At 32.3% G+C, this 27264-nt stretch overlaps 2 protein-coding genes across 3 annotated transcripts; both read left to right on the top strand.

The window, feature by feature from the left end:
- Positions 1-3442: 3442 nt before the first annotated feature.
- On the top strand, positions 3443-18037 carry LOC133337401 (mucin-2). Its single transcript, XM_061545627.1, has 4 exons — positions 3443-3614; positions 13492-13719; positions 14329-16422; positions 17622-18037. Exons 1-4 carry the CDS (start codon positions 3452-3454, stop codon positions 18035-18037), a joined length of 2901 nt encoding a protein of 966 aa, XP_061401611.1. The 5' UTR covers positions 3443-3451.
- Positions 18038-22607: 4570 nt separating this feature from the next.
- Positions 22608-25636, top strand: LOC133337413 (outer dynein arm-docking complex subunit 4). 2 transcript variants are annotated; one of them, XM_061545639.1, is made up of 2 exons: positions 22608-22736; positions 24974-25636. In XM_061545639.1, the coding sequence occupies exons 1-2, from the start codon at positions 22608-22610 to the stop codon at positions 25634-25636; spliced, it is 792 nt and encodes a 263-aa protein (XP_061401623.1). The 2 variants fall into 2 exon arrangements, with proteins under 2 accessions (XP_061401623.1, XP_061401622.1); XM_061545638.1 differs by lacking the exon at positions 22608-22736 and adding an exon at positions 24335-24907.
- Positions 25637-27264: the final 1628 nt, after the last annotated feature.

The raw sequence follows: 27264 nt of genomic DNA, 5'->3' as shown, positions 1-27264 counted from the left end.
AACCTGGAATTTTTGTTTAAAATATTTGTCTCTTTGTGGCACAATCCAAATGCAAATTTTGGAATAAAAATAAAATTAATTCCTACATTAACTTAATTATGCCACGGTATTATATTAATGAAATGCTGCTGCTCATGGAACTTCATGCTTCATTTTCTTTTCGAGTTGGTTTTCTTATTTTAATGATGATGCCACCATCATAATTGCCAAGCTAATAAAGATACTATACAAATACAATTGAATTTTGAATGGTATTGGCAAATTATAACCGCCAAGGAATCAATAATGATTTATGAAGTTCATTCTTAGCAGAATATGCTTGGACTTTATTTATGATGGTATATCTAGATATTTGATTTATTATATTGCAAATTTATAATTAATTAGAATGCTGGCAAATCTAATTAATGATATTCTAATAAGAAAAAAATACAAAATAAACACTTAAATGAAGTCAAAAATATTAAGTTATCCAGGAAGTAGTAAACTAATGTTAATTAATTTATAAAAAAAAAAAAATGTTAATAAAAAGCATTCCTTAAACAGACGGATTTATGGTCTTGGTTGTGAAGAAGTCAACCTTTATCTAAGGGACGGTTTACTCTTTGCTCTAAATGAGAAGCTATTGTTGTCATTTTTATGGGGTTTGGTCTACAAGAAAAAATAGAATCAAATTTTAAATTATAATTCTTTGTACCAACAAATTGGATTAAAAATGCCATTAAAAGTCCACAGCTTGAAGCTTCCTTCAACTTCTTTAACTATACCTTTGGACACAATGATTTGTAGAATAAATAATTTCCCTCTCTCGCAGCTCGTTTACATTTTAGTTTCTTATATCACACCAATTTCATTTGTGATTTTCACGTCACACGATCGGCACGATCGAAGATGTAGCAAAAAATAGTGTTAACAGCTCAACACAAAAAACCCACAATAAATAATAACATAATAATGACAGCAGCAGCAACAACAACCACTTGAAAATCATTAATAGTGACGTTAGAATGTAAACACGGTACCAACGAAAGAAAAAAGGGCTCAGCTACATATTGAAATTCCTACAGGGGGCAGGGCGACAGACAGCAAACAACCGGCTATAAATGTTATAAAAAAAAGCAAACAAGGCAACAACAAAAACCATCGGCTATAATCCCAATAAAAATAAAAAAATAATAAAACATGTTGTTCTTTTTTGCAAAACGTAATTTGCAAATTTCTTAAAACAAAACAAAAATTTTTAAATAAAATATATTATAAAATATTTAAATTTTATTTATAAAATATATTATTTTTGTAATTTATTATTTTCTGCTCCTAAATCATTAAACATTTTTAATATAATTTTCCATTATTTTAATATTCACTTTCGTGCAAATTAACTTCCTTAATATTCAATTTTCCCTCTTACCAAACTTAAAACAAAACATGTGACATCTGACAACTCATCGAAATTTGACATGGAATATAAAAAATATATATATATTTTTTTCGGTATGTTAATATTAAGTTATTACTTTTGTTGAGGGCTACCAAAATATAAGGAAGGAGAATGATGCTGGTGTGGACTTGGTTGGTTGACACGCTTGTCTTCGATGAATGAAATATCCCCATTGAAAATTATTTTTTTCCTATGGTTTGAATGACAGCTACACAATATTGGCAACAACGTCAAAATTTTTAGCGAAAAAAAAATGTTTAGTCATTACTGCAGCAGAAGAGGTAGCGTTTAAGAGTAATCTTCGTTTGTTATGGTTCAATTAGACACTTGAAGAAATATGACATTTAAAAGAAAATTAAGTGGGGTACTCACCATTGAAACAGATTTAAGGGGTTTATTCAAATATCAATAAATGTCAATGCATGGAATTTATTGTGTACTAAAACGGAAGAAATGGGAAAATACTAAAAAAGATGTTTATTTGTGTGTATAAGCAAATACGTATAAGTCTTATAAAATGCCTACATCTACAATCATATTATTTTCCTATTTTGGTTCATAATTTCCTACTGGTAAGGACCAAGGTAATCCACCCTGAGGCTCATTATTAAGTGGAGTACTCATCATTGATGTTCAATAATGTGTATCCTACTTAAGATATTTGACATTTTTATACCTAACAAGTGATAAACTAACAAATAATGGCGCCCAAGGTGATAAACTAACAATAAATAATGGCGCCCAACGGTTTTATGTTCAAAAAATGTAAACATATTTTTTGGATTTCAAAATTCTATTTTGTTTTATAAGGTCCTACTAATACCGACCAACGACACCCATGAGGCGGAAACACTGTTTTTAATTGACGAAGATTCGACTATGACGATCAACTAGCAAATACACTTTTAAACGGCATTTACATTAGAACTTTTTACCGGATTACTTTACATATGAGGATTTATTTGGACAATTTAAATCCACTTGTTTAACGAAATCCGTCACAATGTAAACATACTATTATGGAACATACTTGACAAAAAAAAAATATATATATATATATATATATATTTTTTGCTTTTTCGTACAGTGATTTCAATTCACAATAATGGAGCAAACAGTTGATCATCTACGTATAACGACAACATGAAAGACCAGCTGATACTACTTCGAGCTGTCAAAATGGTATATATTTTGAATACAATTTATAAAGATAAACAAAATTGTTACAGAATAAAGGGAATTAAAGAACAATGGTGCATTTTAATACCGACTATGTTCATCAATAGGTCTTCTTCTTTATTTTTATAAAATTTAAGACCAATATATATTTTTTCCATAAAATTACACATTTTTTTCTCTCAGTGTATTACCCTTACCACCTTAACAGTTCACAGAATCACCCAAGTGCCAAACTGCGACAAAGCAAAAACCGCCACCAGCACCACCACTACTACTACCACCAATAAACTGACTTGAGAGCAGACCTGTGTAGCTCTGTGTTCAGCAGCCACAGCTTAAGCAAACGCCACCGCTTGAAGATGTTTAGAAGCTTAACTTTATTAATTCACTAGTCGCATTGCGGTACGGACGTAAAATTTTTTAAAACGGTGTATTGGGCAATAATCAAAGGTGGCGAATGAAGATTCAACAAAAAAACCCCACCAAAAATTATTCAACATATTTTTTCGCACAAATAATTTAATTAAGAAGTAACGAAACGGAAAAAACTCTGTGGGTGTTACAACACCTAAGTTTAAAAAAAAATGTTTTAAAATAAAAAAATCTAATCAAAGAAAAATCATAACAGTTTTCGTGTTACCAAGAAAGTTTTTTAATTAAATCTCTTGACAAAAACAACAACAACAAAAAAATAGATATCAAAAGTTAAAACTTAATATATCACGAAATCTTACGAAAAATAAAAAACCAAACACAGATTAAGTTTGAAAAAAAAAACAAAGTAGCTGAAAAATACCCACGAAAAAATATTAACGAGACGCGCCATTTACAATGATGTCGACTAGCAGCACGCCGACGACGCCCCCGCCTTTACACAGAAGCTTTTCCAAGGGAAAAGCCCTTTTGCGCAGGCGCAGTTTGTTGTTTACAATGGTGATAATAACAACGGCCATTTGGAATAACAGTGTCGTTAATGGTGCCCCAGCAAAACTTGGTATTTGTCAAAATGTGTTTTTGTGTCTTTTTCCGCCTTCCTTCTGCTCGCTTCTTCTTCTTCTAGTGGAAAAACTGTGCTTTAGGGGTCTTTTAATGGATTTTTTTCTTAACAGATGTTTATCTAATTTAGCTACATATCTTGTAATTTGCTGCCTGTATTAACATAACACTGGGCGGAATTTGAATAAGGCCACTAAAGTATTCATATTAACTTAGAAAAAATATATTTAAAAATATTTTTTTTTTTGTAATGTAAACTTACTATCATACTTGTTTTTAAGTAGAAGTACGAATAAATCCCATGAGTAGGCAAAAATTTGCACAGAAATATCAGCTGATTGACTTCATATCTTTTTAATATTAGTCTAAACAGCTAGGATTTAGTTACACGATTTATGAGTCCATTTAGAAGGTTATTTCAGAACCTGCAAACAATCTACAATTGTATTGTACATTTGTTGGTCCTTTCGAAGCCATCCTATAATTTTGACGTGTTAAGTTTTTGTAAATTTGATATGTGGCCAAAGCCCATTACTTGTTTTAAATAACTATGTTTTCTCGTGAGAACGATCGACAAAAATATTTTCTAATATATATTTCTATTACAAATCCTATATAAATAAAATGATTTAGGGAAGAAATTAATTTAATCATAATTCAGAATTGCATTTGTCATGATCAGCGTTGCATGTTTTTAGTAGTGATGTATCAAAACAAAAATATTTGTTTTGATCTTTACTATCTGTCAAATTTTTCCATATAATATTTCACATGGTTGGCAACATTGCACATCGAATTAAAGTAGAAATTACGCACTTTCACAGTTAATCAAGTCATCAGCTGCTTTAAATGGACTACCTATTTATTGTGCCATGGGCAAATTGTTATAAAATCAGAATAACATAAGTTAGTATTGATATGTTTACATTGATGTAAATATTGCATAATTGATAAAAAATATGCACTAAGTTTACACTACCCGAAGGGATTATGTTTTACATTTGAAGGTAGATACGGTAAAAATGATCGTATAGATTGGGTCATTTTCAAAAATTATGTATAAACATATGTATTTTCACGTTTCCATTCAAAAAATGGATTTTTTTAACTAACTTGAAAAACAGCTGATCTTTCTGAGTGACATTGAACAGAGGTGCATTTGTTAGTATTTATGAAACATTGTTTTAAGATCAAAAGAACATACAATAATATTGCTGACCAAAGGGATTACTTTTTATTTACATTTTAAAACAGATATTGACAAATGTACGGTACAAATCATGGAATATCATCTTCAAAAATATTTAAATTATTTCAAAAGTCACAAATTTTATGAAAAATAATTAAAAACAACTATGTGGCTTTATTCATATGATGCTCAGTGTTGCATGTAAGTGCCTGTTTTTTTTTCAAATTTATTTGTTTTTATTTTTTCAAGTATGGTATGTCTCGTATTCGATTAAATGTGAAGGTGGTGGTGGTGGTATACGGTAGTTAAAAAATAACATTAATTAACACAAAACCTATGACTAGTAACAATAACAATAATAACAACATCTTGTTTCTTTTATTTTTATTTCTTTCTGACCCCCACAAATGCTATTAACCACAAGTAGACAAAAAAAAACTCAAAACAAAACTTGAAACTTCAATTAAAGGTTTATTTATTCACAATCACCAGAGTGCCTTCTTCGGGGCTCTTATCAATATTTGCATCAGCAGTATCACATCACAACTTCCCTTGAGTTTTTGTTTAATGGTTGTCCATTTAAAAATAATGCAGCTTTGTGCTTCATGACCACCTTTAATATTTACTATAACAATAATAATAACAAACACAATTTTGTTTTTTTTTTTTTTTGTTATTAATGACAACAAAAACAATGATTTAAATCTTTAGCATCCTCCATAGTAAATATTTATATATGCCCCCCGTACATTAATTTTACCCACAGTAATGTGTCCAGACCGACCTTTTTTTAATGATTCGCAGCCAATGGCTTTATATTTAATGATGATCAGTAATAGTGTGGTCTTTTTTGGGGTTTTATCGATGTCAAAAAATATATACAATATGACCTCAAAGTACATGCATACATACATACCCACATACACGATAATGTACATATGATTAGTTAGTTTCATGATGACTTGGCACCGCAGGCCATCTTTAAACTTCAAATCAATATTTCCCCATATTTATATGTGTGTTATATAAGAGATCGTGTTGTAAAACGTCATCATCATCAGCAGCATCATACAAAGGAGACGGCATGTAATCGTGATGAGGACAAAAGCAGTAATATAACAAAAAAACAACATGTTGGTTTAGGGTAATTCGAAACCTTGTGTAACAATCGAATAATACAAGTAGCAGGCGAAATACACTCAACGAAAAATATTTGTAATTATTACAACTGCTGTCCTTAGGGCATGTTTACATTGTAACAAATGTTCATGTAAAATTCTGGAATTATTTGTATGAGAATGTGTTAATAAAAATCAATGTAAATGAACAATATGTGAACGAGGAAGGTTTAAAACCTTGAGCCTTAGGGTACATTTACATCGGAAAATATCTTAAAATAAATCATAATTATTTTCTTTGGAAATATCAAATAAACGTATATGCGCAAAACACGTTCGGTGTAAATATCCTTAGACTATATTTACATCAAAACACATTGATCATCATTTGTTTGGCATTTCCTTGTAATAAATCTAAATTAAATAGTGTAAATGTAGCATTGTACTATATTTACATCATTGTGTCATTGTGCAATGTTAACGTACTATTATAGTATACCGGATTTATTAAATCCAATAGATTTGATTTGTCAATTCTAATGTAAATGCCGTTTTAGATAGTTACATTTCTGAATAATGCTTTTAATAATGTCACATCCTTGTAAAACGCTTTTAATTTAGGTACCCGAGTGTACAGTATCTCCTACTTGTATCAAAACAAAACCTTTGTTTTTGTCTCGACCATCTGTCATCTGTCAAATTTTACCTTATAATATTTCACATGGTTGGCAACATTGCACATCGAATTCAAGTAGAAATTACACACTTTGGCAGTTAATCAAGACATCAGCTGCTTCAAATGGACTACCTATTCATTGTGCCATGCCACAGAGTATACATCACGTTTATTTTAGATATACAAGAACAGTAAGTTTTGATGTTTTGACGGATATTCCAGAAAAAATAAACATCAATCATTTATGCAATATTATTTCATCACCACACCACAAGATATCTAATGACAAGTCAATTAACATTATTATTTTTTTATTATCAGTTCCTTTTCTAAAGGAACAAGTTTTTTAGCTTCTGTTAGGAGGAGGAAGAAATAAAATTCTGAAGCTAAGAATTAAAAATATATGAGTCATTTGGTTTTCAAATAAAGATTATAATTATTTATTTGTATTTCTAAAGAATTCAATGTTTCTTTTTTAATTGAAAAAATATAAAGCTGCCATTTATTGCAATAAACGAATGTGATTGTCATCTTTAATTTGAAATTTTAATTAAAAAAAATATATAAAGCCTAATAATTAATAAGATAACTGTCAAGATAATCGTTTCGTATAGAAGTCGTGATGAAATGGCCAAGGCAAAAATTCAGAAAAAACAGCAACAAAAATGTGTTAAGTAAACAATTCATAAAACATGTTTTGCAATCAAATAAATTTAAAAATAATTTTATGGAATAATAATAATTTTGTTTTAAGAAGAAAATTACACTTGCCATTGAAACAACATAACATACGTCATCTTACTCTTCTTCTTTTGCTTGTCACAAATAATAATGTTGTTTTATCAAACCATATTCATATTTTTTCATTGATATTCATTTTGCATATTGAACTGGTTTCGCTTTTTCGCCCTGCCTGGGATAAAACATAAACTGTCAAGGTCATTGTACATATTTTTTCATACACAACAACCAGTTAAATCATATTCCCCGATTATTTGCTCAGTAGGCATTTAGTTCAAGGATCATGGTAACCTTGCTAATGTTTACCATTAATTTTTTTGAAGTATCAACAACAATTCATGATGATGCAAACTTTTTTGACAAGTTTTGTTTTTTGGACTTTTTGTGGTATGAACTTGTTGTGGTTAGTTTAACTGTCGAGTCTTTTTTAATTTTCATTATTTTGTGTGAATTCTGTCATATCATTTTCATGGCTTTTGCCAAAATAATAAAAGATAATCCATTGAGAATCAATATTTGGAATTTGTACATCAAGTATTTTGGTTATAAACTGTAATCGGAAAATTTAATGACAGTTATTATTAGTGGATTAAATTACGCACTAAAAGTTCATTAAATCATCATTGAATTACTAACCAAAAATACTTGAACTAGTAACACCTAAGTGTCATATGTTGCAATGCAACCCTGTATCGCTTACATTGAAGCTAAATATAATAGTAACAAACTCAGTTGTGTAGTAGTGAAATAAACATAAGAAGACACTTGACAAACGTTATTTAAATGGACATAGGGGAATATTTCATATTTCCAACGGAATTGTCAGTTGATGTAAACATATAATATATATCATTATAAAACCGATTATTCTAAACATAGTCTAAGGATGCATATTCGTGTTTTATGTCATATCCTTTGAATATATTTCACTTAAATGATGATTTTCATAAAAAAAAAAACGTTCAGTGTAAATATACTCTAAGAGTGGCAATAACATTTATAGATCCCTATTTATCCCTAAATGGAATATTTCATGATACAATAATAAGGATATGTATCAAAACAAAAACATTTGTTTTTGTCTCTACCATCTGTCAAATTTTTCCATATAATATTTCACATGGTTGGCAACATTGCACATCGAATTCAAGTCGAAATTACGAACTTTGACATTTAATCGAGTCATCAGCTGCGCTATATGGACTACCTATTTACTGTGCCATGATAGTAATGTCAGTTTCTTACGTTTTCATATTGTGAATTGATAGTTTACTTGTGAAACAACTGATCCTGATCAGCTGATCTTGGTGATCTTATAAGTAGTTCCGTATAAATGATGTACAGTTCCATACAAAATAAATCGGAAAAACTGAATATATTTTGCAATATATAATATTTATTATTTGTAAAAAAAACAAATCTAAAACATTTTTATACACATTTCATGCTGTAAATATTCCCTGTTTTCTGGAATATAATATTGTGTTTGTTTTTTTAATAAATAACAACACTTCATAAATTAATAATAAAATATCAGAAACAATTGACTGGTTGTTGCAATTAAATGATCAAATTTATTGACACAATCATAAACGTTATTTTTGTTTTTGCAAAAAAAATGTCACCTGAGTTTTACAATTAACGTCAATTTTTGGAAGAATGACGCATTTTTGTGTTTTTGCAAAAAAAGGAGTCTTGTTTTCCGATCACGTATTTGGATCATATGGCCACCATTATAAATTCCTTTTGCCTTGCTACTAATTGGACAATTATTACCTATGATTTATTCTCATTGACACATTCAAATAAGAACTTTGTTTGACAAAGAAACAACAGCTGATTTATCAGCATGTATTGCGTTTTTGACATCTATGGGAATTCATTAAAATGCTAAGCACAATTGAAACCCCATATTTATTTGGAATTTTGTACTCTGCGACTCATTAAACATTCCTTTAAAAAATTAATGGCTTAAAGATACAAATTCCAATATTCTTGGTGAATTGCAAAAATGAAAAAATTAACACCGAAAAAAGGAAATAAATGAGGGAAATGTGTCAATATGTCAGTATTTGTTTAGAAACAATGGAAAACAAATATGTTGTTAATAATAGAAACGCCTTGCCAATGGGGTTGAATAACAGGTATTCGCATTTTGTTGCACATCTATATTTTATAAGTGTCTGGCCACACATTAAGTTTCTGTGTGACAGCTGTTTTATTATGTTCGGTTCTTGGAAATAAGATTTAACCCAATTTCAATTTATGAAAACATTGAGAATATTCGAAAAAGAAGATTATCGAGGCCATCCCTCTATAGTATTTCGGAAACGTATTTATATTTGTATATTATTTTATACAAAAACACGCTTGCAAAATGATTAACATTATTATAATAGCTCTTGTCTCTTTCTCTGTCTGAGAAATTCAATAATAATGAATCAATAACAAGTTTATTTGCTATTATGGCCAGTGGCACTGAATTCACAAAAATATCTACACATATGCATATTTTACGCCTAGCCAATGCAAGTTTTTTGTTTTGCGGCTAATTGTACCCACGAGTGAACAGAAAAAAACCCAAAATTCCAAAACTTAGAAAAGCAATTCAATCATCATAGCCAAACAATATATAATTAATGTATGGATATTTTTTAACACAAAAAAGTGTTGTTGTTTCGACGACCTCTAATTGATAAATTTTGCTACTGAAAATGGAAATTTCGTGTTAAAACAAAACAACAACAGCAAAATTGGCAATTCGAAAAAGAAATTAACATACAATAGTTATTAACAATAAAAACAACAACAACAAACTCATGTATTAAACAAAAAACTGATAGACATGATTCTTAGCAATAATTCATTATAGGAAAGTAATTTCAAAAGAAATTTCTACTACACAAAAAAAACAATCTGTCTGTTAATTTATTTTAGAGAGATAGGCGGTTGATGTGTTTTCAAAAAAATTATATAAATTCAATTAGCTTGTTAAATGTTTTTGTCTTTAAACAGCTGTTTGACTAAAACAGCTGATCGATTTTACAAATGTACTAAGCCAAAGCATGATTTACACTGAACATATTTTACGAAAAGCGTCATTTATTTGAAAGATACACATAGGAAATGGCAACTTACAGTAAGTTTACAAAATACTGGATTTCGTTAACCTAGTGGCAATAAATTGTCAATTCCACAGGTTAACTCGGTAAAAAGTTCTAATGTACATGTCGTCTTAAACAACGATTAAATGATGTTTGATACACTTAAAACTAAAGACGGTTTCAGTGTATATAGAACTTGATATGTCAAACATATTTCGAAAAAAAAGTAATTTCACAATTTTTCCTATCACATGAAACTCAATATATTATAAAATGTATTGTTCACTAAATCTGTCAAAATTATTAAGTTTTTGGTGTTTTTGTTTCAATTTACAAAAATGTTGACAGATCATTGCCCCAACACCTGTTCTGATGTATTTACCTAGGGGCATATTTGCAGCGAAAGGGTATATTTATAGGAAACATCAAATGCATGCTAAAACGGTTAAATGATGATTTATGATAAAACACGTTCGGTGTAAATGTGCCCTAAATGCGATTGAAATGTATAAAGAAGCAGCCAAAGACCTTGATATGTCAAACATATTTTGAAAAAATGAAATTTATACAACTTTTTGTATCCCATGATACCGAATATATTATAAAATATATTGTTCATCATATCTGTCAAAATGATGTTTTAGTTTCAAATTATAACAACTATTGACAGACCATATTACCAACAGCTGTTCTGTTGGTAATATCTCAAGGCATATTTACACCCAGTCTGTTTTATGATAAATCATCATTTAAGTAGTAATTTTCCTTTTATATATCTCAATAATGACATGAAAATTGTTCGATGTAGATATCGTAACTAAGAAATATAAAATATATATAGTATTTATAATATCTACATATTTCTAAACCATTTTTTTATTTATTAATTTTTTTCATACTTTGAATGAACACAAAATAGTTTTACTTTATTATTTAATACTTTTTTCTCTCGTTCTCTCTTCTGTGACCATAATGCTGATGAAGCGGCATGATAAGCCTTTTTTATTTATATTATTTGATCATAGACATTTTGTTCATTCACACAAAAAGACAGCCTTAGCTAATATGCTAATTTATAACTACGGAAGATGTCAACAAACCATAGACATTAACGTGTATCTATCAAAATTGATATGCTTCCTCTAAACAACAACAACATTTTTCTGCTAATGAGCAGCTGTTTTTTTTTCTGCCTGAAGAAGTTGGTAGATCATGCCGGACAATGACGTTGGCAGATGATGCCGGGCAATGATGGTACCTACACAAGGAAGTCAAGTTCAGTGTACAGCAGACAGTTTGATACAATGTGAACAGTAAGAGAGAGACATATACATTTTTGAATAGGAAACGTCAAATTTAAAAAAAATACATGTTAAAACGTAATGTGTGGCCACCACCCTTAATGCTTAGGGGGCCCAATTAAAATATATGTATATGGTCTAAACAATACATTACACACAACATTAATTAATAAATGTCAGTCATTATCCATTAGCCACAAAATTATTATGAAGATTATTAGACATAAAGTGTTGCCTGAAGTCTTCCATGAGATACTTTGTAATAAAATCCACTATACGGTTGGATACATTTATTTAAAAAAAATGTGCCTAAAACGTGATTTATATGGGGCAAGATCGCAAAACAAGACATTTACACAAATATTTATATTAAAATAAGGTCATAATACACTTAACAATAATATTAAGTACGTTCAAGATCGTATACTACTAATAAATATGTAAACTATGAAATTAACAGTTGTTTGACCAAAACAGCTGATCGAACAATATACATGTTTAAAACACAAATATTCCAAATAAAATGTTATAGATTCTCGGCAAAACCACATCAATGTGGCAGTGTTGTCAAATTTTCCATGTTGAATGCTGAGAAAAAAAGCGAAAAAAAGCGACAGTACTAATCATGACGCAATAAAAAAAGTGATGCATCACAACAAAAAACTTTGTTTTTGTCTCGACCATATGTCAAATTTTTCCTTATAATGTTTCACATGGTTGGCAACATTGCACATCGCATTCAAGTAGAAATTATCCACTTTGACAGTTAATCGAGACATCAGCTGCGCTGAATGGACTACCTATTTATTGTGCCATGGCACTTATGACATTGATGGGTGGTGTAATATACCCTTTAGCATTAAATGCCATATACATACCATAACATATTACTTTCAATGTCATTTTATTTACATTGTTATCATGATGCAAATTTTTCAAAACAAAAACCTTATAATATTTCACATGGTTGGCAGCACTACACATCGAATTCAAGTAAAAATTACCCACTTTGACAACCAATCGAGACATCAGCTGCGCTAAATGGACTACCTATTTATTGTGCCATGGTCTCGACCAAATTTTTCATTATAATATTTCACATGGTTGGCAACATTGAACATCGAAATCAAATAGACAATTAATCGAGTCATCAGCTGAGCTAAATGAACTACCTATTTATTGTACCATGATTGTCACTATTTACATTTTATAACACGTTTACACGATAAAGAATTGCCAACATCATTAATATTTATTTTGTGTAGCCTTTTAATGTTTATGATTCATATTTACTGAGCTTACATTAAAACGCTTTACTTAATTTAAATACGTCATCAACTGCTTTAAACTTGCCTTCATTACCCATTTGTGTTTATATTTTTGTTTCTTGTTTCTGTTTTTTAAATGTTCTAATAATGTTTCTTTAATGCCTAAGCCAATTAAACACACAACTCCCTCCACCAAAAAAATGTTTGGGAGTTTCAACCTAACCTTAAAATGACTACTACTCTCTTTATGTTGTGCTGTTGTGTATCTAACTACCAACTAAATATTTCCGTTTCCTGTGCCCTATTATTTTGTCTTTAACTTGTTTTTATTTTACTGACAACTTTTACTGGCCATTTTTCTATCTTTGTGTTTCGTTTCTTTTCAAACCAAAAATTTTCTAACCCAAAAAAAACTTATTCGAATATTCCTTCCTCCAAAAAAAACCAAAACAACAACAAAAACTAAATTCATTTTCAGACACACTTGTAAGGCCTTTCCCAGCTGATTTGCAGCCGCCTCTTATCGAGGTCGACAAGAACGCCTTCGATAGCTATGGCAATCCGATTGAATCATTGAAACCGATTGAAACGCCCGATGGCCGCAAGGTGATTAGCGCGCAAGGTCTACAATTCGAAATTCCAAATTATGCATCGGGAATCACAGAGCTAAAGAAGCCCTCTGATGATTTACTGCCACCATTCATTGGTGAGTTTAGCAAAGATTTACAGAAACCAACTAATAGTACAAGTGTGAAAGAAAATGTCGACAGCGACGATGACAATTCCGACGACGACCATAGTAGTAACGCCGTCATCGCCAAGTTAAATGAACCGAATGCGTTGGCACGGGAAGATGCCTCTGTTGTTGTTGGTGATTCCAGAGATCTGTTGCGGATTGAACGGCATCAGCCAAAACACACGAACACAAATATGCACGTTGCGACTCTATTCAATGAGAACACGAACACTAATCACACTAACAACAACAACAAACCGCATTCAAATCCCAATGGTGTTCACCAACAACCAGATGCAATCGGCAACTCATCTTCATCTCCATTCAGTTTTTCATTAGAAACAGTTACATCTTCCTCATCAGCATCCTCCTCATCAGCATCATCTTCACCATCTCCTCTAGCTAGCTCTTCACCCACTACTACAACTATCTCTTCTAGTTTATCTCAGCTTTCAGCACCCAAAAAATATAGCCCACCTCTGAGTAGTGGTAACTTCAACTATCCCAATGTACCCAGAGATATTTCTATTATCGAACGTATTGCCTCTAAATATCATAATCCCCTTCCACCCTCCCTAGATCCCATTGCCGTTGCTCTTCCAAATGATGATGATAGCAGCTCGGAAACAATAGCAACCACAACCACCACCTTTAAGAGTCCCTCTTCTTCCACCAAAGTTGGTGCCCCTTTTAAGGGATTGCCCCAGTACATCATCGATTTGAATGATCCCGATATTGGTGGTCCGGTGGAGTATACACCAAGTGAAGATAAAGGTCTAAGTGTTATTGCCTGGGATTTATTGCCGCCATCAAGTGAAGATCCTGCCGTTCTCAATGATCCTGCTAAGCGGAAATATAGCTCCCAGCTAAGTACTAGTCAAACGAGTTTTGTCAGCAAAACTAGTCAGCCATTTGTGAGTTCCAGTGGAACAGTGGATTATACGACAACTCCTAGGACGACCACAACTCCTAGGACGACAACAACTCGCAGAACAACAACAACCACTACCACAACTACCAGACGTCCAACAACAACGACGACTCGTCGACCAACCACTACCACAACCAGAAGAACTACACCAAGAACCACAACCACGACGACGACAACTACCCGGCGCCCAACGACAACAAGAGCGACGACCCGCACCACCACTACTACAACTACACCTGAACCAGATACTTCGGATTTCCTCAGATTAGAGGGTGGTGACTCCTACACCTTACCAGCTTGGTTGGCTGATATCGATGATCCCGACTTGGATGTGGCCGTCGCCTATGTTCCACCCGAAGATATTAGTCAATACAAGAATGATACCATTGACCGTGACATTCTCCCACCTCTAGAACCCTATACAGATCTCAATGTTTTGCATGTAACACCACCAGAAGGTACCTACACTACCACGAAGACCACCCCAAGAACCACAACACCCAGAACTACAACCACAACGACCAGAAGAACTACAACTACTCCCAGACCGACGACAGCCAGAACCACGACAACTCCAAGGCCAACAACAATCACAACAACCCGTTCTAGCTCCCAGCAGCATTGGGTTCGGGCCAAGCCCACCACATCGAGCACCGCCAGACCTTCAAGTTCATTCAATCAGTTCACCTCCTTTTCGAGTCAAACATTTAAATCACCCACCACCACTACCAATACCTACAGCACTTCATACAATGGACGCACAACCACTGCACCACGTACTACTACCACCACCACTACAACCACTGTTAGGCCCAAAACCACGTCAGTCAATAGTTTTAATCGCCCTCTTTCCAATACAGACAAAATCGGCAGCAGCAGCGAAGAAACGACCAGTATCAAATCGACAAATCCCTTCTTCAGTGGCAGCTATAAACCACAGCCATTCTCTAAGGCACCCACAACGACGACCACAAGAAGAACAACCACCACCACCACGACGACTACCACTCCCTCACCATTGGATGTGAATCCATTTGAGGCCACAATTCCACCATGGCTGGCTGAATTCGATTATGCCGATCTTGGCCCTGGCGTCCCATTCGTTTATGATCCCAACGATGAGGAAATGTCTGTCGACGATGACATTTCACCGCCCTCAACTGCCTCCTCCTTTTCGTCCTCCTCTACCACCAGTGCACTGCCAAATTTCTTTTCTTCCACCACTTCTCTAACCTCAGCTTCTTCTATTCCATCTAAAGTAACCATTCCACTACCATCCATTGCTAGCGAACGGAATGATAATACGTTAACGCAACCGCATAATGTGTTCGTACCGCCACCGCCTACCCAAGGGGAGGAGGAGGTCAACGCAGCAGCAAATGATAGCAAAACGACCTCAACAAGTTTTAACACAAATTTTGCAGCCCGTTTCGATGGACCCGTAGCCGGCAACAGCGCCAGCGACAGCGTCTCAACGAGCGATGAGAATGGGCCACAAAAAGTTCCCCTGAGTGCTGATCGCGAATCATTCCCGCCATTTAATACAGCAAATGGTTTGGCACCGGTGGCACCCACCAAGACGACCTTTAGCAAGAGTGGAGATGGTAAAGTGATAACCAATAATATTTTTTTAAGTGGAGCAGCAGCTGCTGCGGGTACAGGATTTGGTAGTGCTGTTACACCACAATCGACAACATCGAAATATTTCGGAACAACAGTTTCGGGTAATGCTATACAGAAGGGTAAGTAAACAATGATTAAAATTAGCATTAAAAATTATATGACCCTAATGCAAATAGATGACTGTTACAAATTTTGTGATATATTTCTATTTTTTTGGAAGATCTGGCAACTTTTCTTATCTACAGGGACTAATAAATACGTTCTGTCATAGAGTTAGATCAACAAGATAATCCAGTATGATCAGCTGCTTCTCACGTTTGCTGTCAAATACGTTATTGTGAATTGAATTTACTGAGTGCAAATGTAAACTGAAATCAGCTGATACTTCCATGTGTTGGCAAAATACATTGACAAGGTCATCCAGTGATACCAGCTGCTTTTCAAGTTTGCTGTTAAAATCCATTACTGTGAATTGACTTCCATTATCAAAACGTAAACAAAGTCAACATTTTTGACATTAGACTTGAGGAGAAACAGCTGACTTTCGCTTGCTGGGTGACCATATAAATAGATCTGGTACTCTGATTTCAATAATTATTCGTTATTTTATAAAAGAGAAAATAGTTTTTTATGAAACTATTTTAAGCAGACAATTTATTTGTAGTGCCTAACATTGTTTTTTGCGTTTTCATACTGTGAATTTAATTCAGAATAATGAATTTTGACAGCAATCTTAAGAATCAGCTGATCTCACTGGGCGACTTCATGAATAGACCTTTTTATAATGACTGTACAAGAACTAATTTTAAAATGATTGATGGTTACAATGATTTTTGACAGTTCGATGAAGGACGTTGTTTACATTTTCTTAATGAAAGACTATTCACAATAATGTGTTTTGACAGCAAACTTGAGAAGCAACTGGCCTTTCTGGATGGCATTAAAACTTGTAAAAACCAAGTCCTATTAATAAGATTATCCAGGCAGGCCAGCTGGATATCAGCAGCCTCTCAAGTTTGCTGTCAAAGACCATTATTGTGAATTGCCTTCAATTGTCAAAACGTAAACAAAGTCAACATTTCTGACATTTCTGAAAAAACAGCTGACTTTCGCTTGCTGGGTGACCGTATAAATATATCTTCTATAGACAGGAGAAACAGGCTAACTTGTCCATACATAAATAACAGCTGATTCCTTATCGAACTGTCAACTATCGTTAATTAATATAATAACTTTAGAAAACTGTTCCCCTGCTCAACCCCTTAATTTCCGAACTATTTAAAAAAATATTTTTTGTTTTGTTTTCAAATAATTACAGACACATTTGGTAGCAACTTCGCCAAACCCTCAACAGTTAGCAGCAATTTTAATCAATTGACTACGTCTGGTGCAGCATCTGGTTTTGTGACAGCCTCCTCAACATCCAGCATTTCAACGACAGCTACAGCTGCTGGTGGTGCTTCAGTTTCTGGCAGCAAATATACCGGTAGCTTTGGTGGTCCACCCGGTGTTTTGGCTACACAAGGCATTGGAAAACCCTCGGGCTTTTCGACAGCATCAACAACAACAGCATTTACACAGACTTATAATAAAGCCTCGACCAATCGCACACCCACCACTTTTGCCACCACAGTTGGTACAACTGCTACCGGAAATCTAAGTGGTAAATTTACTGGCAGCTTTGGAGGACCACCAGGTGTATTGAGGCCATATGATAATGTGAAAACTGTTTAAAATTACAACAACAACAACAGGCATTACTATTACAAATGCAGATATCCTTACACTATCCACTTAAGTTAAGTTAAATTATTTATATGTAAACGCGACGACGACCACAACAACAGAAAATACTCTTCCATAAAATCATTGAAAAAACTTGATTGCTTTTTGTTTAAATTATTAATTTAAAAAAACAAAATAATTTATTGTAACAATTGGCTATGGGTTCCCTTCTTTCCATTCCGAATTGACAAAATTTCTTAGTTATTCTATTCTTGCCCATAACAGGAAGGGAACACATACAGACACACACCCACGCACACATAACTCATGTATTATAAATTTCGTTTTGTGTATGTTTTATATGTAAATGTTAATGGCTTTATGTATGTTTATATCTTATTTTGGTACTTTATTAAATAAATTGAAATTATAGAAAAAAATATCATCATTTTTATTTATTTGGCAAAATTCCCTTTTCCAATGGTGATGTCTCCGTGCAAGGCCTATAATGGGTATGACATTTAACAAAAAAAAAACGAAACATGCTTCTACCAAATTTGTTGTTGTTGACATTCATTATGATGATGACGATGACAGTTAACTTAATTTTGGCCAACATGCAAATCCAAACCCAACCACCAACCAACTCCAATCGCCATAATCATCATCATTATAACTGTCATATTGACGTGATTTTATTACCAAAAATAATGAAAAACAAAACAAAAACTTGTTGATTTAGTGGATTTCTACAACATTGGCATAGCCCACCAGCAATCGCGTGTTGTATGTAGGCATTCATTCTGTCAGAACAATTGGAATTATAGAAAATTCGACATCGACTACCCACCACATAAACCAAATGGAAAAAGTCGATTGGCAGCAACAAACACACACACATACACAAATCAATTTCAATAAAATTCCAAATTTTGTTAAATTGGCGCAAATTTATAAAGATATGATTGTATGATTGTATTATTATTATTTTTTGTTTTGTTATCCATGTATTATGACAAAACTACAAATTGGATAAACGATATATTTATTATGTGATTGTATCACGAATATTAAAATTTTAGTACCGTAGATAACGGATGTAGAAAAAATCGCAATATTTTGCTTTATTATTTAAAAACAAAAAAACTTTATGAATTAATTTCAGATGAAAACCTTAGTACAGTTTCTGTATAAGAACATTCATATGTACCATTGTCCTGTGTGAACACTTGGTAATAAATGTACTTAGAAAATGAGAGTACTATGACACAATACATAGTTAGTCCATTAAGCACAGCTGATGACTCGATTAACTGTCAAAGTGCGTAATTTCTACATGGATTCGGTGTACAATATGGCCAAAAATGTGAAATATTATAAGGAAAAATTTGACAAATGGTCGAGACAAAAACAATGGTTTTTGTTTCGATGCATCACCTGCATTGTCGCAGTGAAGGCATTTAATAGGCACTATTCGACTATTCGATTAACTGTCAAAGTGCATAGTTTCTCTTTGTTACCAGATAAAATTTGACAACAAATTTGGAATAAAATATATATTTTTGTTTTGATACATTACATTATTATTGCATCATGGCCGTTGCTATGAAGGATTGTATTTAATATATCTATAGAACCATTATCAGACAATTCATTAAGATCACATCTAGATTTACGAAATCCACTCTATGTCAAATGTCAATTCAATAGCGTATACGTCAAATCCACTGGATTTGTGAATAGATATACTCTATGGAATTAACTTTTGAAATCGAGCAGATTTAATATACCAATGACCTCTAAGAGTTATATATAGGCATATTATCCAGGGAGAGCAGCTGCTTTTCAAGTTTGCTGTCAAAATGCATTATTGTTATATATTGAGTTATTAATATATATTGAGTTATAACTTTGTTTCGCCCATGAATAAAAAAACAGCTGTTTTTATGTCAAACATTTGGACGCTGTTTTCTTTTTATAATGTAAATTTACATCAAAATAATATATTTTCACAATATATTTAAGAAGCAGCTGATCTTCGTTGGTGACTTTGATTTCTAAATTGTTTTGTTGACGTCTTAGTTGTTTATTTACATATTTATACTGTAATTCAATTCACAATAATGTATTTTGACAGCTAACTTGAGAAACAGCTGATCATACTGGATTACCTTTTTAATATGCCATAATCGCGGTCATACGAGATACTATTTAAGTACGAGCTGTCACTTTTTTACCCTCCATTAAAAATATGTCAAAATTATTTAAAAAAAAACTCCAAACTTTTACATGAAAATGTTTACTTCCAATATATGCCAACTAAATCCTCATAAAGGATTTAGTTGGCATATATGCATGCAAAGGACTTGACAATTTAGAGCTACTGGATTTACTAAATTCAGTAAAATGTAAAGGTACTTGGTCTGTTCCCGTATTGCAAGAATCTACTAGATTTTACTATTTTTTCATAAAGGAAAATTCGTTATCGTAGTAAAAAGTAGTAGATTCTTGCAGAACGGGAACAGACCAACTGTAAGGTAATGTTTACCTGAAACCTATTTTAATAAAATATATCGTTTAGATTTCGAAGGTTCTTGATTATACGCCTTATAAATGAGGTAAATTTTTAAAATGTGTAACATTTTTCTATTCTGTTTACACGAAAGCTATTTTAATAAAATGGCAATGAGTTAAACAGCTGAATTCTAAGAGCATATTGAAAAGAGATATAGGGTATCACATAGTCGGTGCCGTCCAACTCTGCTAATTTTCACTGCATTTTTTATGGAATTATGGTTTAAAAATAAATTTTAGCAATAACAAATTCCCAAAATTTTTAAAAAATCGCCCACCTTCTAGAATCACCAGAGTAGGCATTGAATGAATTACAAGTTTGCAAATTAAGATAACAATAACAATAAACAACATACAACAAACGAAACATGACATTCGGCATTCATAATAATAATAATAATGACAAAAACTAAATAAAGTAAACACGACCATCAAACATGTTATCCAGCAATTTGTATTAAATCCGCATTGAAAACAAAAGAAAATTCCCGAAAAGGGGTTAAATTATGGTAACCGTAACCATTACTCGTATTATTACTCGTATTAAAAGATTCATATAAGATTCTAAAAGTAAAGTACTAGAATTAGAGCAAATTGCGTAATTCACTTGATCTCAAATGGCAATTCCATAGCGTATACGTCCCCTGGATTTATGAATAGGATCTACATGACGTATACGATATGATGCAACAATAAGGTGATGTGTCAAAACAAAAACCTTTGTTTTTGTCTCGACCATCTGCCACCTTTTTCTTATAGTATTTGACATGGTTGGCAACATTGCACATCGAATTCAAGTAGAATTTACGTACTTTGACAGTTAATTACGACATCAGCTGCTCTACCTATTCATTGTGCCATGGTATACGAAATAGAAATGACGTTTGATTTCAAGTTCATAGTCTAAACCATGGTGTAATAATAAGGTGATGTATCAAAACAAAAGCCTTTTGTTTTTGTATAGTCCATCTGTCCATATCACATTTCACATGGTTGGCAACATTGCACATCGAATTAGGCACTTTGACAGTTAATAGATACATCAGCTGCTCTAAATGGACTTCCTCTTTATTGTGCCATGGTCTAAACATGCTTTGAAATTGTTTTTAATTATTGGAAATTGCAATTCTGCAACTTCTTTCAAAATTTCCATTATCATTTATTTTGAAGTTTTCGTGCGTTTATAAAGAAATTTATCCTTCAAACAATTGCGTGCTGTTAGTTGTTAAATTAGTTTTTATGCGTTGATAATTAATCAACGAAAGAAGACAACAATGGCACCGCCTTAATAAATGAGGCGTTGAAAGTAGTAAACGTGTGTTGTGGGGGGAAAATAACAAATTTTTTTAGCATAGCCTATTGAAACACACACGCCATATTTCTCATAGAAGGGGATAGACTCAAACAAATGTTCTACTTCAATCAAATAGTTTTATAATGAATACTAAACTACTATCTACTTCACTAATTAATTATTTATTCAACAAAATCGCCCTTTTTGGGTATTATTATGAAAAAGTTAAATATTTATTTAAATAACATAACAATTAAAACTTAATTCAAATTAATCAAAGAAAACGTATGATAAGTCCTCATATAACAATAACAACAACAACAAAAATTCAAAACAAACAACATCAACAACTACAACATTATTATTATTTCATATTTGCATGTCAAAACCTAAAACTCCCATTATTTTCACCAATAAAATCTGCTACCGCCAACCTCTCTTCTCCTCCAGAACTACAATTGTCGGAAGCAAACAAAACAATAAAATCTACGAAACGAAACAAAAACTGTCGAACAATTCTACACACACAAAAGAAAGTAAACAACCAACTGAAGGAAACATTCCTTTCAGTTGCATTTCAATGTTCCCGTCATGACAATCGACACGGTTACGGAAACGGATACAAGTGAATTGTAAATAAATCGCTTTTATTTGATTATTGATAGAAAAAAAAAACAACAAAGAAATAATTTTTGAAATAAAATTTTAAAAATGCCGCGTAAAAAACCCAAAGTCGATACGATCGAAGAAATCGAACAGAATATTAAATTGTTTTGTGATCAATCCAAAAATCACATGAAATCAAGGGAATATGAAAAGGCCTTGATTGGTTATAATCAGGTAAATTGACAAATAAAAGGAAGTGAAAATAAATGAATATTATAAAAAATAAATAAAAATTATTATAGGAAAATAAAAAATATTATAAAATAAATAAATTAATATTATAAAAATGTAAAATTATGTTCAAAAAAATAATGAGGATAAAATTACAAGTTGAACACATAAAAAAGCTTATACATTTTTAATACGATTGATAGAAAGCTTTCTATGTATCAACATTTTCCAAAAACCATTCAAAATGATTCCACGTATATCCGTCAAAATTAATAATTAAAATGTGTTGTGTTATTAAAAATAGTTAGGTAATCTTCAGAAGACCTCGAATAAATAAAAATACTCTTGAAAGGTTTTGAGATTCTCCAACTATCGTAAACTCATATAGAAGTATATTTAAGGAAGCTGAGTTTAATCTTATTCTCTCATTTTTTCGTATTAAATGTTCTATTACAAATCAATCATTCCATGGCACAATAAACGTAGGAAGTTATTAATATTTCACAGAAAACAAATGTGTGAACATTAAAATGTGATAAATCTTTATTTTATTATGTTTTTGTGAGTATTTTGATGTTACCCTTTATTGAAAGCGCCATCTGGTTGTGATTATATTTGCTCATATTCGCTCTCCATTAATATTGCCAACCATTGATAATAAAAGAAGTCCAGGGTTGCCAATCTAAAAATAAATTAAATCAATTCCCAAAATGGTTGGCGCCTTTACCGTTATTTGTTTGTGGCTTTGCTAAGTACGGCTACAATTGACAGATTTTGCCAAACATAAGGTAATACTTTATTTTGGCGCAAAAATGTGGCACTCAACTTATACTGATAATGGATATACGTAGCGGTATTAGATTTTAGAACAATATCTTTGGATAGTTTAAAAAAAATTAGTACATTATTTTGATGTAAGTTTTAAATTTCCATTAACCACATGCATATGTGCGTTATATGATCATAGGTGGGGGGTAATCGTTTAATCACCCAGTAAAAATTAGTAACATCTGCATATAACAAAAAACAAGCAAATGTCATCTAGTAAAAACCAGCAAAGAAAACAGCTGATCTACGTAAATTATATATTTCGCTTTCAAAAAATGTTGATCAACTCGAAAATAAACAATTTTAATTTATTTTTGTGTTGATAGTATGATTTGTAATGATAAAAACCCGAAAACAACTATATTTATAAATTATTAGACATTTTTGGAAGGCTTGGTCTCTAATATCCCAATATAAATATAAAAAATGTAATATTGAACTAAAATAAAAAAATCGAAAAATATATAATGCATTCTACAGAAAAATATAGAATGTTCTACATTTGTATACAGCATTAGAATTTTTTGATAATTCTCACATTCCAAACCCAATGCACTGTCCTTTACAACATAGCTTTCTTAGCATTTCACCTAAGAAACACAGGTGTCATGTGTGGTATTTTCATTAATAATTCTTATATATTATCAATATTTCCAATATATTGGTAGCCAGGCAACGTAACTCACCTATGTAAACATAAAACAACAAATTAATAGCATATGTAGTAAAAGATTTTATTTTTTTCGGGAAGAAATTTCATCATCATCAAAAAAATGGCTAAAGTTTTAAAAGATTTCCTTGATATTGATAAAGAACAAGAATTATTACAAAGTTTTACACGTCTAGGCGTACCATCCGATGATGATGTTAATGAAGAAGTCGCCGCAACACAAAAGAAGAAAAGTCGAATTTTGACAACATCGGCGGCCACCAAAACAAGCAAAATCGCCACCACCAACAGCAGCAAGGAGACGACACGTAGAAAACAATCGGTGAAATTCAATGAGGATACAACAGATGGTGGTGTTCCTTCCAAGGGCCAGCATCAACGTATGAATCGCATTGAAGCTGAGCTAAGAGCGGCCCGTAAAAGAACTGAGGAATTGATGCAAAAACGTAAAAAACCCAAGGAAAATTTTGTTGACTTCTATACGGACAAGGATAGGGCAGCGGCTGTTAGTGCCGGGACATTTGATATCAAACAGAGTTTACAAATCAAGCAAAAACAAGATCGCAGTGAATCTCTTATGATACCAGATGAGGGTGATATTAATTCGATCATTGCCTTGGGTTTGAAGGAGATTAAAAATGCAAATCCTGAAAATGCCATACATTTCTTTTCCAAGGTTATTTGAATGAGTGCAGGGTATACCTAATAGTAATAACACAATGTATGTTTTCTTTTTTTTCAGGCTCTGGAACTTAATAGCACGGATATAAACGCCCTGGTTTCTCGCAGTAAATGCTATTTACTGTTGGGCGAAGCCTCCAAGGCCTTGGTTGATGCTGAGACCGCCCTGAATGAGGATAAAAATAATATACGAGCCATTTACCAAAAGGCTGAGGCCCTATATTATTTGGGACAATTCGAACAGAGCCTTATGTATTTCCACAGGGGTGCCCGGGCACGACCAGAGTTGAATTCTTTTCGTTTGGGTGTACAAAAAACCCAAGAAGCTATTGAAAATACCATTGGCGTGAAGACTGGCAAACCGGGCGCCAGTACATCAACCAAAAATAAACATAAAAAATCCTCGGACAATACTCCGAAATCACAGGTGAACAGTAGTGCCCGACCGCATAGAGCCACCAAACCATCTAAAACGGAATTGGAACGTAGAAATGCACGAAAACTTTTGGGTGAATTGTGTGTCGACAAGGAGTATTTGGAGAATTTATTAAAACATCCCGATTTGGTGAGGGCCGATACCAATACTGAAAATATATCAACATATGCCAAGGAGGCAGTGGATTTTCTAAATAAACGTCAAGAGTTTTGGCGCCAGCAAAGGCCATGTAATGCCTTGCCGAATCAAAAGAATTTGCCAATGGATGCAATGCCACGTTGGTTTTAAACAGACGAGACGAGATTAATAGTCATTCATTGGCATGTGTGTGTGTGTGTATTTTTTTTTATTAATTTATTTAATATATTAATTGCTGTTATATAATTTATAAGTAGATGTATATATGTTATATGTATTTTAGCTTTTAACATTTATTACATATTGTATTACATTTCTTTTTGTTTTGTTTTTATTAAGAGAATTGTGTGTGTTGTTATATCCGTTTCCAGCATTTTTTATATAGGCGACACCATAATATATAGCTGTGTTGTTGTTAACCATCATATACATACATAATTATAACATGATAATATATATTTGCCATACGCTTTTATTGCAATAATAATAATAATGGTTCCTACATAAATTTATATAAGGTTTATTAATTTTTTTGTTAATTGATTATTACTATAGAGTGTTTGATCATTATCATCAGTGTTACTACATTCAACAGACAACTTTAAAATTTGTTTTTTTTTTATTTTTCAAATAAAACGTTAACAATTGAAATTTGTTTTTTCTTTCTTGGTTTTTTGTTTTTGTTAGGCTTTAGTTAGGCGAGTTATTCGTTTATAGCTTTTTTTTGTAATTTATGTTTATGTAGTTGATTGAATATATTTCGCTCGTTTTAACATATTTTGAAACAAATTTATAAGATCAACGTATAAATATTTTTGTATAGATTTGGTGTGTAAGGTGCAATCATATTTTTTAAATGAGGAAATGAAAAGAAAAATGAAAGAAATTCTAGATGATGGGATGGCAAATGCATCTCTGTACTCTCTGAATGTGTCTCTGGCTTCAATTTAAACGAAGCGGCGAACTAAATTAAGCTGGGCTAATAATTTAGACTACTATCCGAGAAGATTCAACTAAATATTTGCAGAGGGTAAAAGTCGTACGAGGCCGACTATATTATACCCTCATCAATCTGGTTTGATATTCTCTAATACGGCATTTACATTAGAACTTTTTACCGGGTTAACCTACTTTATGAGGATTTATTTGGCATATATTCAAAGGAATTGAAAATTTAAACCCACTCGGTTAACCAAATCCGGTTCAATGTAAACGACCTTTAAGGTCACTTTGTTTGGAAAATGCGGTGGCTAGGGCCTTTCAAATATCGAATATTTTCAAAACATGGATCTCTACAGGAGTGAACCCCGAAAAAAAAGAAATTTTTGCATCAAGGAAGTTTCGAAAGTTTTAAAAGATTTTCTAAATATTTATGATGTTAACGAAGAAGGAGCAACACAAAAGAAGAAGAATCGAATTTTGACAGCATTAGGCTACGTTTAGACTATTAAATCTATTCCATCTTAAACGTCAATTCCATTGCGTATACGTCACGTTAATCCACCTTACTAATCCTGTGGATTATATTTGACGTATACGCTATGAAATCGACATTTGAGATCGAGTGGATTTCGTAAATCTAATCCACTCGATGCTCGGAGAGTAAATGAGAAACGGTCATATGAAATGAGCTTATTGACCCATGTAAACAAGGGCACCAGTTCCCATGCTTGCCCAGCACTAATCTAAACGTACCTTTAGGTTCGTTCGCTTATTCAATAATTTGTACAAATTGTTACAAAATGTTATTCGTTTACCCAAGGTCCAGTAAAAGAGAG

Source organism: Musca vetustissima, unplaced genomic scaffold, assembly GCF_032173495.1.
Source record: "Musca vetustissima isolate MV318-11 ecotype Yass unplaced genomic scaffold, APGP_CSIRO_Mvet_v1 utg49456, whole genome shotgun sequence".
Taxonomy (NCBI): domain Eukaryota; kingdom Metazoa; phylum Arthropoda; class Insecta; order Diptera; family Muscidae; genus Musca; species Musca vetustissima.
Note: the sequence above shows the minus strand (reverse complement) of the source record. Positions and strands in the feature narration are given on the sequence as shown.

Excerpts from the sequence above, each read along its gene's own strand:
- LOC133337401 (XM_061545627.1), top strand. The coding sequence starts at position 3,452 with ATGATGTCGACTAGCAGCACGCCGACGACGCCCCCGCCTTTACACAGA. Across the intron at positions 3,615-13,491 it reads TGGTGCCCCAGCAAAACTTG|ACACACTTGTAAGGCCTTTC; the intron begins GTATTTGTCAAA and ends ATTCATTTTCAG. Across the intron at positions 13,720-14,328 it reads TTTACTGCCACCATTCATTG|ATCCCATTGCCGTTGCTCTT; the intron begins GTGAGTTTAGCA and ends CACCCTCCCTAG.
- LOC133337413 (XM_061545638.1), top strand. The coding sequence starts at position 24,335 with ATGGCTAAAGTTTTAAAAGATTTCCTTGATATTGATAAAGAACAAGAA. Across the intron at positions 24,908-24,973 it reads CCATACATTTCTTTTCCAAG|GCTCTGGAACTTAATAGCAC; the intron begins GTTATTTGAATG and ends CTTTTTTTTCAG.